Source organism: Oryza sativa, chromosome 11 (assembly GCF_034140825.1).
Source record: "Oryza sativa Japonica Group chromosome 11, ASM3414082v1".
NCBI classification, from domain to species: Eukaryota; Viridiplantae; Streptophyta; class Magnoliopsida; order Poales; family Poaceae; genus Oryza; species Oryza sativa.
In genome coordinates this window covers 2,907,334-2,919,566 of record NC_089045.1, presented here as the reverse complement: position 1 = coordinate 2,919,566, position 12,233 = coordinate 2,907,334, and the positions used below count along the sequence as shown (strand labels likewise).

The following is a 12,233-nucleotide window of genomic DNA, read 5'->3' as shown; positions in this document are numbered from 1 at the left end:
TTCTGTTGTCTTGTTGGACTTATTGTTCTAAGGGACCTGTATGCCATCTACTGTCTGAGTCGAGGAGATGAGTAGATTATGCTGTCATTTCTGCTATCCTATATTGTAGCAATTTACCATAGCTGACACTTTCTGGGCATGTTGATTGCAAAGCTTTCCGGATGCATGTCAGTCAATATAATTTAGTTTCTATCCTCAGAAGAAGATTCTTGGTTTCTGTAGTTAAACAGTTATAAATATGCCTTTTGTACGCAAGCATGGCCGCAAACATAGAATGGGCAGCCTAGAACATGATGTTTGGAAGTACCATGTGTAATATGCTTTCGAATGCCCTTTTCCCATAGGACTTGGACATTATCTTTCACATGCTGGCAATGCACGGTTGCTCAATAGTGACAACAAATTCATAAATTAAAATTGCAGACATTAATACTTTGTCCATTTAACTAGAAAAAAAGAACTCCCAACTGTGCCTCCGGATCGTCGCAACACATGCAGGTGCAATGCCACCTCAAGCACTGGCACATAAGAAACTGACAAGCTCAATAGGTGAAACAGAGTTTTAATTCGAGCATAGCAGCATACTAAAAGCCAGTTTAAAGGAAACCACTAAACATTAGCATTCTAACACCAGTTCACGAGGAGACCATTAGAGATTACAACTCCCATCATCACACTCTAGCTTCGTCACGCCAAGTTGCCAACGATCATGCTCCGGCTCAAATCAATGATCATCCATGCTCCTTTGGATTCTTGACTTGAAGCTTGCCCATTCTGCTATTCAGGCCCTGTTTAGTTTTCAAAACAAAAACTTTTCACCCATCACATCGAATGTTTGTATACGTACATAAAGTATAAAATATGAACAAAATAAAAAAACCAATTACACAGTTTGCGTGTAAATTGCGAGATGAATCTTTTAAGCCTAATTGCGCCATGATTTGACAATGTGGTGCTATAGTAAATATTTGCTAATGATGGATTAATTAGGCTTAATAAATTTGTCTCGCTGTTTACAGGCGGGATTCATAATTTGTTTTGTTATTAAACTACGTTTAATACTTTAAATGTGTGTCCGTATTTTCAATGTGACATGCCAAACTTTTCACCCCTGAACTAAACAGGGCCTCGGATCGTCGAGTTCAAGCTTCACTACTAGAAATGATTATTTAGAGCTGATCTCTCACAACCAAATGAAAAGAAGAAAGCTGGAACTAATGCCACAATAATGTCAGGAAAAATAAGCTGCACGAGTGTCCCGTTTGCTGTTGGATGGAAGAGCAAGGGATTAATGTTCCCAAGAAGAACATAATAAGAAAATTCTCTAAAAGGGATCTGCATTTTTTTAGAGCACAGAAACTGCTAATACCTCAGGAAAAAATGTGATATCATGGAGGATCACCAGCGTCATCAGTGAGACTGTGACAAGAGACACCATGAGAGTATCTGCAACCTTGACCAACCGCTTGCCCATCAGAAGAAATCCATTTTGCCTAATGGAATTTACTAATCAGAAACCTAGAGCCAACAAGGGGATATATGGGTGCAGAAGTTTTCCTGGAAAAGGAGCTCACCACGCTTGGCAGGACAGCAGATGCGGCGACGTAGCGGCTAATCAAGAACCGAAGCAAAGCATACGCAAATCGGAAATCATTCACATCAGGAGGAGAGGAAGGCGCAGCACTGAGATGGGGGGTTCTTGAAGTCTCGGCCTGAGAGGCAGCCGCCGCAATTAACGCATCGCCTCAGTGTCCCTTTCTTCTTCAGAGAAGCTGAGGCTCCCCTGGATGGCGCATCGTCTGCTGTAACGCTATTTGACGAAGGCGAGGGAGCAATTGATATGGCGGAAAGAGAGGGGAGGGAGGAATGCGCGGCGGTGGAGGGGAATTGCTCGCCGGCGGCGAAGACTCCTGCTGGAGGCCTGGAGCAGTGGGAGGAAGGGGTCGAGGGGCCACATTTCAGATATAAAATAGGTTATGAGGAAATTAAGAGCAAGATGGGCATTTGGTCTAGTGGTATGATTCTCGCTTAGGGTGCGAGAGGTCCCGAGTTCAATTCTCGGAATGCCCCTATTAGTTTTTTTAATTTTTGCACCCTCTCTAAGTGATCTATTTTTGAAGCATAAATATTTTTTTCACCCTCTCACTCTCACTGATCCTTTTTTTTGAAGCATAAATATTTACGATCATAATCAAATCGCCCGTACATTTTTTTAAAATTTTTTACATCATCCTAAGAGAACTTATTTGCTGCACAAATATGTACTACAGTATATCATTATCAAATTGCTTACATTATTATGGAACTTTTTTAAGCTGAATTTTATTTTTAAAAGCATAAATATTTACTCTATCATGAGCTCGTGGATGGTCATTCGAGCTTGCCGGTTCATCAAATTACCTTATGGCACCAAAACATTAAACTCAAACTTAAAGCGCAGCCAAGGAACTCAACCATAGGTCGGCACCACTGACCTCAGAATCAGTAAAAGAGCAAATCATTTCCATGGTTGGTACTTTTAGGCAAAGTTTGGAGGGAGAAAGACATGCTTTGGGGATGATAGTACAATTAGCGATTAATTGGTCTCTTTTATTTTTTTTCTTTCATTGATTTTAGCATAAATCTTTCGTTAATTTTTTTAGAGCATGCTGATATTTTACATTTATTGTGAATTCTATTAAAGCGTGCTTACGTAGATTTATTATACTTGTTCTTATATTCATGGTGAGAATGAAAAAAGAAACAAACACTCTTAAGGACCTGTTTGTCTCGATTTAAAATTATTGTAATCTAGATTATTAAGTCAGATTACTATAAACTTTATAATAAGTTATAGTAGAATAAGTTATGAGTTGTTTGTTTCAATGGATTAGAGTAGAATAAGGGTAGCGAGTCTTTTGCCACCTGATAATCTGAAAAAAAAACATGCTTGGAGGAAATTATCAGATTATACTAATTTAGCTTATAGATAATAATAATAATAATAATAATAATAATAATAATAATAATAATAATAATAATAATAATAATAATAATAATAATAATAATCTACCTAGGTCCCCTTCTTTTCTCAAAAAGAGTTGGACGAAGATTAATATTTTCGTGGCACATTTTCAAACCGCTAAACGGTATGTTAAGTGCTAAAACTTTCTATATAAAAGTTGCTCTAAAATATCATATTAATCTATTTTTTAAGTTTGTAATAATTAAAACTCAATCAATCATATATTAATACCACCTCGTTTTGCATTAAAAAAATTAATTTTCATCTTTATCTTCAGAAGAAAAGAACACCATCCTAATTATTTTAAATTATTACTAATAATCCATATTATAATAATCTTAAGCTGAAACAAACAATACGTAAAATTGAGCAACAGTTGTTCACAATGAATTGTCTCTTTCACGATGATTTTGCTACCTAGCTTTCGGAAAAGATGAAACGAGCACACAACTACAGCTACACGAGCGAGCATGGTTGCATGAGTCATGAGTGCAACAACTCCATGGATGCATTTTATGCATGTGATTCCAGATCGCAAGTGCAGCTGTCTCTGTCCTCCATCTTTGTTTATCCTTAAGCACCTAATTCATCATGTCAGCGTGTGCTCAGCCACCATGATTATCGTTATTGACCTCCTTTTGGTCTCGCGCCCACTGACACGTGGGTCCCACGCTCGGTCAGCCCCCGCAACTCCGCCTTCCGATCGGACGTTTCACGAACGAAGCCGTGGTCCACGCTGACATGTGGGCCCACCCTTCAGAGAGAACACACTGGCAGGTGGGCCCCACGTGCCGTGCCGAACACAAACTCTGGTCTCATCTGGGTGAAGCCGTTTCATGGGGAGGAAGCCAAAAGCCCAAAAGAGCCAAGAAGAATAAATAAAAAGAGAACAAAAAAAAATAAAAACGCCCAGAGAACTCGTCGCGCCGCCGCCATCCTCCATCTCCGGCGACGGCGGCGCTCGGACGGCGAGAGGGTTAGGATTCGCCGAAGTGGGCGGAGGAAACCCCCCCCCCTCCACGGGGAACCCGCCGCCACGACGCCCGTCACCCCCCGGCGCGCGCGAGGCACGCGAGCGGAAGGAAGGACGAGATGCGGAGGGCGATGATGGGCGTGGACGATCTGATCGAGGAGGCGAAGGTGCGCACCGTGTGGTGGGCGCTCTGCGTCTTCGCCATCTCCTACTTCCTCACGCGTAAGCATGCCCCTTCTCTCTCTCCCTCTCCCTCCATTTGCGACCTAGAAATTTCCGCTTCCCGCAACCGCCTTGACATCATGGTTAGATTGCGTAATTGGGATGAAGTGCCCTGTCGTTTGATGACTTATCGGTGGAACATGCATTAGATTCATTTCCCCTAGGATTTTTTTGTTAACTGCTGCTTGCAGATGTGGGAATTGGTGAGGAAATTTTGATTGGCTGCAAAGTTGGCCGCGACAAGTTGGTAATCGAGTAGCTAGAGCTTGTAATTATCCCATCTGGGGGTTCATGGGTGCATCCGATTGCAAGGAGTCCTGATGGATGTTACGTGGGAGTTTTGGGGCTGTTCATTTCTTCTTGCGTTTGATCCAGTTACTGCTTCTAGTGGTGGTGGAGTTGGTCTATGGAGTTTATTTGTAAGGGAACTTGTTTCGTTGGCCTGGCACAAAATGCCTAATAAAAAAAAGTCCTTCGAGTTTCATGTATGCTGCTGAATTCTAGCAAGTTTTCGTGATATAATCTTGAAATGCCCTAGATGGAAGTAGTGAATGGGCACGGGAACAAACAGAAAGCACCTTTTGTTCTGCTTCATCGTTTAATGTAACGTAATACCTTCTTTGTTGGCTACCTGAGTTACTTCATACTGGAGATCAACTTCTAACTTTACTAGGCATTTTGGACCTTGATGATGTATATTGTAAGTTGAGGACGAGGGATCCTACCTATTGAAGTAATTCGATGAACTAGCTCTAGGAAAATTATAGGCCTTCTTGGTGTTGACTAAAGATACTGCCACTTTTGTTGTAAAACAATTCACTGGCCCAATTTTTAGTGGAAAAACTAGCTTCAAATAAACAAAGTTCAATTTGCAGGATTGGAAAAGGAAAGAAAAATTGGTCTATGTTGAATCACACACAATTTTATTAATTTATTTTGAAGCTAACCATGAATAAGTCTTGCAAGACTTCAACTGCAAACCTGCAACACTTCTTTTGCTTTCAAAATAACTCTTTCTTTGCTTCCTGTTTCTTTTCCTTCATGCATTCTCATGTTATATGTTGACAACCAAGATGCATTGAAAACTTTTTATGCTGTGCAGCTGTTGATTTGATATCCATACTATCTTCAGTTAAAATCAACAATCTTGCTAACATTCCTCTTCATCTTTGTTTGAAACAGATACGAGTAAATCAATGTGGACAAATGTGCCCATGTCAATTCTTATACTTGCGTTTCTCCGATACCTTTCATTCAAAGTGGAATTCCATTGGAGAGGCCAGCCTGTTCAGAAGCAGACACATTTGTCTCAATTGTCAAAACGACAGTTGTCTGCTCATGATCATCGGCTTTCAACTGTGGCACCGGTTTCAAGATGGAGAAGGAAAGTTGGTTCACCTTCTGTTGAGGCTGCTTTTGAAAGTTTCATTGAGAATATTTTGAGAGACTTTGTGGTGGACTTGTGGTATTCATCTATTACTCCTGATAGAGAGGCCCCAGAGTTGATACGTGGTCTAATACTTCATGCTCTTGGAGAAATATCAGGCAGGGTGAAGGAAATGAATCTAGTTGACTTGCTAACAAGGTGACTGGGATTGATATTCTAACTACTATCTACCGTTCCTCATTTATAATTTTCTCTTTTAAAGGTTAAGAGTTGGAGCCTTTTTCTCTTTTCTTTTTCAGGGATATGGCTGATTTGATAGGACACCATTTAGATATTTTCCGGAAAAATCAATCTCAAATTGGTGTTGATGTTATGGGAACATTGTCATCTGAGGAAAGAGATGAGAGACTGAAGCAGCACCTAATAGTTTCACAGGAACTCCATCCCGCATTGTTATCTTCAGAGCATGAATATAAGGTAAGGGCTATAATTTCTATCTTTGAGTAACCCACTTATACAGCAACAATTAATCAACATGAGTTGTAGGTTTTTCAAGATATTGTTGGGGGTATAATGGCTCTAGTTTTAAGACCGCAAGATGCTCAGAGTCCATTGGTTCGCTGTTTCTCCAGGGAACTGCTGACCTGCTTAGTCCTGCAGCCAGTGATGAACTTTGCAAGTCCTATGTAAGCTCTGGCACTTCATATTATTTTTTTGAGTTCTAATTAAAGTTTCTTCTTTCTAAACAATTCCGGTTACTTTGGAAGTTTTTATCCTGGTATATTTAGATGAAGAAATCAATAGAATGTATCCGTAAGTTCTACCTAGTTATTTTTATCTCTTTTTCATAATAATAAAAAGCAGCGGCATGTAAAGTCTGTACATTTAAGAAGTTGTTTAAAGTGTGGAGTTGCATCTCAGACCGGTATTATCAGTTGGTCAACTGGGGAAATTAACCAGTTTCAATGTTTTCTTTTCCTGTATCTAAACCTATTCCAATTTCTTTTCTTTTTCAGCTACATGAATGAGCTAATTATTTACCTTATGAACAACAAAAATACAAACAGTGGAGGAGGGAATTTAGATAACTCTAATTCTTCAGTTACAGTAACAAATGCCCATTCAGCTCATAAAGGAAGTTCACAGGGTTGTCAAGTGGAATCAAGGAATTTGTCTCAAGAATCCAGTGGCTTAGTACCAGCAAATAGTTCTGGGATGAGGTCACTTGTTACTCATGATGGTGACAAGTCAAAAATGTCAAAGATTGAACATGGTAGCGCCATCCAGTCTCGACAGCCAGATTGGGCTGTGGGACTGGATGCAGCTACTAAAAGGCGATCTCAGGTTCTTGCTCCTGAGAATCTTGAGAACATGTGGGCAATTGGAAGAAATTACCAAAAGAAAATGGTGAAATTCGAGCATTCAAGGGGAAAAAGTTCAGGCATAGATAACATTCCAAGTGCAGGAGCAGCAGGAAAAGAGTTATCTCCTAATTTCAATGAGAGAATTACATCTGTTGATGACAAATACATGGTCAATTTGATGCAAGGTTCAAATAGGAATGCCCAATCTACCTATGTCACAGGTAGTCACCCACTTGTTTCGCAAGAATGGCAAGATACGGATGAAGCAAAACCAAATGAAGGGAGTCAAGTTGATTGCAGCAGCACAGAAAAACCCTGTGAAACTATCAACAACACAAAAGCTCAGTTAAAGAGGTCTAATAGTACTCCTGATATTGAAAAAAGATATCTAGCCAAAAGTAATCAAACCATGGTTTCCAGTGAAATAGCAAGAAAAAATCAGGGTGATAGAGGTTCTTTTCCTGTCTCACATGGTGAAGTAGTATTGTATGTTCCAAAGATAAGGTGCCGGGTAAGTTTGTTGATCCTATCACTGGCACTCTTTTAAATATCCTTTTTATTCATAGTTGTCTGATTAATAGGCTTTATGAATAAATAAATTTATCCCATCCAACAGTATTCTGTAATAAGTTTCCTTCAAAAAAAATTGTGTAATAAGTACTCACCAAATGACTACAGTAGCTAATTCCATGTGGAATGCAGTTATCAATAGTTATAATAGTAGGAACAATATCTATTAGAGAATGAGCCTCTTTTTTACTATGCCGAGTTTACCCAAGGGATATCCTCACTGGAAACTTACTTGGGGATTTCATAAAGCTTAATTTTGGAGGCAGTTTGGGCAGCAGCAACTTAAAAAGTAGCAAGGTGCTAGGGAGGGCAACTATTTTGGCCTTCTGGGCGGATTGATATCTAACTGCTGGCCTGCCTTTGGGGGAGCCAGTACTCTATAAGGACACAATAACCTGCCCAACCAACACAAGCAGACAGCACAGATGTGCGGGATTCTGTGCAGTATAGTTGTGCGCCAAGTTACATGTAAAGATAATTTTAGCATTTAATTCGGTGCATATGCAAGTGTTATATATTTTTATGCAATATGCAAATGTTTCTGAGAAGTTATATCCTTCTCCATAAGTGTATGTTGCTCAAGTTTTGGTTTCAAATTTTTTGCAGGTTGTTGGTGCATATTTTGAGAAACTTAGTTCAAAATCCTTTGCCGTTTATTCTATTGCGGTGACTGATGCAGAGAACAAGGCTTGGTTTGTGAAAAGAAGGTATGCCTTTACCAGCACATAGACTTTAATAGCTTTCAAAGAGTAAAGTACCTATGGTTATAACATATGGCATGGACTTCAACTTTTACTGTAGATACCGAAACTTTGAACGTCTTCATCGACAACTGAAGGAGATTCCTAATTACTCTTTGCACTTGCCTCCAAAGAGTTTTCTTTCATCTAGTATTGATGATTACCTTGTGCACCAGCGATGCATTTTGCTGGACAAATATCTTCAAGTATGCTTTGACCCTTTACCATTTGTCTACATCTTTTGCCTTTAATATGGTGACACTAATCACTTGTGTTTCATAGGAACTCTTGTCTATACCTAATATAGCAGAGCAGCATGAAGTTTGGGATTTTCTGAGTGCAACCTCAAAGGTGTGTAGTTTGAAGCCAAGCAAATCACCATAAACCTTCTACCTAGAAACAAAAGAATAAATATGTCATTTTTTTAGACCTTTCTGGTGTTATTTATAACTTTTATTCTATTTTCCGCCTTGTAGAATTACTCTGCTGGAAAGTCTACTTCTGTTATGAAAACCTTGGCTGGTAGGATCCTTGTTCTTTCTCTTTTGTTTATGCTGACAATTATGAACGTGCCTATAAAATATTTTCCTCACTCACGATACTTGTTTGCCCTTGCACCAACAGTTAATGTTGATGATGCGATGGATGATATTGTTCGACAGTTTAAAGGAGTTTCAGATGGTCTGAAAAGGGCTGTTGGAACCTCACCTACCAGTGCACCTTCTTCACATTTGGCAGAGAATCAGATGTCTCTATCTTGGAATCAGGAAGAGATAGATAACCATAATCTGCATAATAGAAACCTGTCAGGTGCTCATAGTCTTTCTGATGGTGATAGCAATTATGAAGATCCCTCCTCATCTGTAAATAGTGCTAGCCACTCAGACAATGAGTTGAACAACAGTCAGTATGGTTCAAATGATATCAAGCTCAATGAAGCATATTCTGGTTTTGATGCACAAGCAAGCCAACAAATAGAGAAACCTACTAGGGCATATTCTGATTCTTCAAACATGTCTTCTCTAAATACATTTGAAGATCCAGCAGGAATTCCTCCTGAGGTACATGTTGCTAGTATGCAGGGAACTTCTGTTCTGAAGTTCTTTTTTTCCGTTTGCCCTAAATTTTTTATTTTATTTCGCAGTGGACGCCAACAAATGTTAGTGTTCATTTGTTGAATCTGGTTGACAAGGTGTTCCAACTAAAGCGGCGTGGTTGGATAAGGTTTGCCTCCCCTTTTTCATGAACTTTCTCCAATTTGTTCTTTCATAGGATTTACCTGCTAGTTCTGGACTGTTTCGACATAGCAATGAGGGGACTAAATGACAGACTGTAGACACCACTCAAAGCCAGGCATTGGCGGTATGAGGTCAGGATTAGAACCTAACTGCTGGAGGGGCACTCCAGAATGGCTATGGCCCAGAATGATCAGCTGTACTAGACACCAAGAGTTGAGCGGAGCTGAGTGACCTGCTTGGGCCAGGTTCTAGATATCATGAATTCATGACAGTTCTAAATATATTTTGTGAATATATTTATTAAGATAATTTGCATGATCTGTTATCAGACTTGACTCTAGGAGGGGAGTAAGTGTAAGTATGCTACTGTTTATGCAGGGGTGGTTTAGATTTTGCAGAGATTAACCAACATCCTTGCAATGTGGATGTATTTTCACTATCCATTATTTGAATCTAAAACACTTGCAATTTTATATGGCAAAACTTGATTTATTTTATGTACCTGCAGAAAACAAGTACTCTGGATATCAAAGCAGATTTTACAGTTAGTCATGGAAGATGCAATTGATGAATGGATTTTAAGACAGATCAATTGGCTCCGAAGAGATGAAGTTATTGTACAAGGAATACGCTGGATTCAAGATGTAATGATACACTATCTTTTCTAACTGAATTTATCTAAATTTTAATAATTCAACCACTAGTTAAACTAATATTTTCTTGTGATGCCTTGACATTCTCTGCAAGTTCCTGCTGCAGCAAACCATGTGCAAGTTGTGTGCCCCATCACCACCTCAATACATACTCACACCCCTACACACGCACCTTTTTACTACTTCTGCACGCTCTATGATACAAATGTAGTTTATTGGTGTATAGAATCATCAAAGGAATATCATAAATATCAGCAAATTATTCTTTTGAGGTATATGGTCTGATACAAATAATCCATCAATTTACTCTGAAAGTGAATTATTTCTCTTCAGGATCAAGACCAACCAGAACTAATTTCAAAGCTAGATGTTGTTGTTTTAGCCAATGTAGAACTCTTTTCTCCTTTTTTTTGCACATAATAAAATTTCCATTCTGCAGACTCTCTGGCCCAATGGTGTTTTCTTCACCAGGTTGGATGGATATCAAGGAAATGCAGGTCCAAGCCAATTTGATAAGCACCCATCTGGGAGTGCTAATCAGGCTAGTGGCAACAGAAAGGATAGTGCAAGCTCTTTTGAACAACAACTGGAGGCATCTAGAAATGCTAGTGAAGTTAAGAAACTTCTTCTAGGTGAGTAACTGAATATATCAGCTAGTATGTTTTGGCCCCATTTCTTTTTTAGTCTTTGTATTTACGAGTTTATCCAGACAACGTTAGGCGTATATCTACAGACTTTTATGATGTCTCAGGGGAGACAGATACACAAAATCTTGATTATGTGAATTGTAAATCTGACACTTGGCAAAACCTCCAGTGCACTTATTTACAGCGTCACTCCTATATCTATTCCTTCTACTATGTTATTTATACAGAATAGAATGTTCCATTTTCGTTTCTACTTCCACAGTTCCAATACACAGTTATCTCAGTTTAAGTCCTGTTTACAGGAGTATGATTGAAAGCACCATTCTCTTTAGTATGCATGTGCAACTTTCAATAAGGAACACCAACTTGACTTTCAATAAGGAACACCAACTTGGTTCTGTCCAGATGCATGCCAACTGCTATGTAACTCCAACTAACTTGATTTTCTATGCCCCTTTTAGGTGGAACTCCGCCGACATTAGTCAGCATAATAGGGTACAAGCAGTACCAGCGTAGTGCGAGGGACATTTACTACTTCCTCCAAGTAAGTAAATCTAAAACCCTAGTAGCATATAAGGGCACTCTGATAAGACATCATCTGATTTACATGAGACCTGATGCTGTGCTGCAGTCCAATGTCTGTGTGAAGCAGCTTGCTTATGCAATGATAGAGCAGGTGCTTGTGTCGCTCTTCCCAGAGCTTCGTCAGCTAATAGAGGACATACATGAGAAAGGTCGTAAGGAGCAAGCGTCATTCACTTACCAACTTTGACTGAAAAGACGTCTTGATCCTTCAAAAACCTGGTACTGCACAAATGGCCTTTGCTTGTTTCTTCTTTTACTCTGGCATTTTGCCCATGGCGAAGCTGCCTGGCACGCAAAAATTTTGCAGATGGATTTCAACAGCGTAAAGTTGGATTGAGGATGCAGTTGTTGATTATCCAACCAAAACTATGTACAGATGTATATCAGAAGCTGTGTAAATTAGTCCTCTAATGCATACCAAGAACTACGTTCTTACAGTGATCTCTGATAGTTTGATGTATCGTATCATTCTTTAATTCTTTTTCTCTCCTCAATGTATTCTAGTCGTTCCTAGCTCTCTTGGCTGAGGTTTGTAAAAATATCGAATGTTCCAATTGTATAGGCGTACCGTATATCTGACTGTCCATTCTTCAGTTGAAGAACTCAATCCATGCATCTTGACAAGATAGCAATCAAGAACCTTTGACTGATGATTCTTTTTGCCTGCTTCTGATACGACGCATGGACCATTACATTGGGTTTTCATTGTGTGATCCGATAAATGATACTGTTTCTTTGTTTGAATTATTAACTGTAATAGTTCACATTTTGGGCTAGCTGGAGCTGAATGTGAAGGCAGCTGTCGTTATGTTAGCCCAAAACAGTTCAGTCCAGAGATTGATTTGGATAT

General features: G+C 39.3%; 1 protein-coding gene, 1 long non-coding RNA gene and 1 other non-coding gene across 3 annotated transcripts; 2 read left to right on the top strand and 1 right to left on the bottom strand.

Moving 5' to 3' along the window:
- Nucleotides 1-382: 382 nt before the first annotated feature.
- LOC107279468 (uncharacterized) lies at nucleotides 383-1,955 on the bottom strand. The gene is made up of 3 exons (XR_001541328.3): nucleotides 1,575-1,955; nucleotides 1,370-1,493; nucleotides 383-788 (listed from the first exon to the last, which is right to left on the bottom strand). It is a non-coding gene; the product is annotated as an uncharacterized lncRNA (long non-coding RNA).
- A 43-nt stretch (nucleotides 1,956-1,998) lies between these two features.
- TRNAP-AGG (transfer RNA proline (anticodon AGG)) lies at nucleotides 1,999-2,070 on the top strand. Its single transcript has one exon. It is a non-coding gene; the product is annotated as a tRNA-Pro (tRNA).
- Nucleotides 2,071-3,911: 1,841 nt separating this feature from the next.
- On the top strand, nucleotides 3,912-12,033 carry LOC4349840 (uncharacterized). The gene is made up of 15 exons (XM_015761978.3): nucleotides 3,912-4,199; nucleotides 5,382-5,784; nucleotides 5,886-6,063; nucleotides 6,133-6,272; nucleotides 6,603-7,461; nucleotides 8,127-8,227; nucleotides 8,322-8,466; nucleotides 8,543-8,611; nucleotides 8,737-8,782; nucleotides 8,885-9,321; nucleotides 9,405-9,484; nucleotides 10,007-10,142; nucleotides 10,591-10,783; nucleotides 11,260-11,342; nucleotides 11,430-12,033. The coding sequence occupies exons 1-15, from the start codon at nucleotides 4,097-4,099 to the stop codon at nucleotides 11,568-11,570; spliced, it is 3,114 nt and encodes a 1,037-aa protein (XP_015617464.1). The 5' UTR covers nucleotides 3,912-4,096; the 3' UTR covers nucleotides 11,571-12,033.
- Nucleotides 12,034-12,233: the final 200 nt, after the last annotated feature.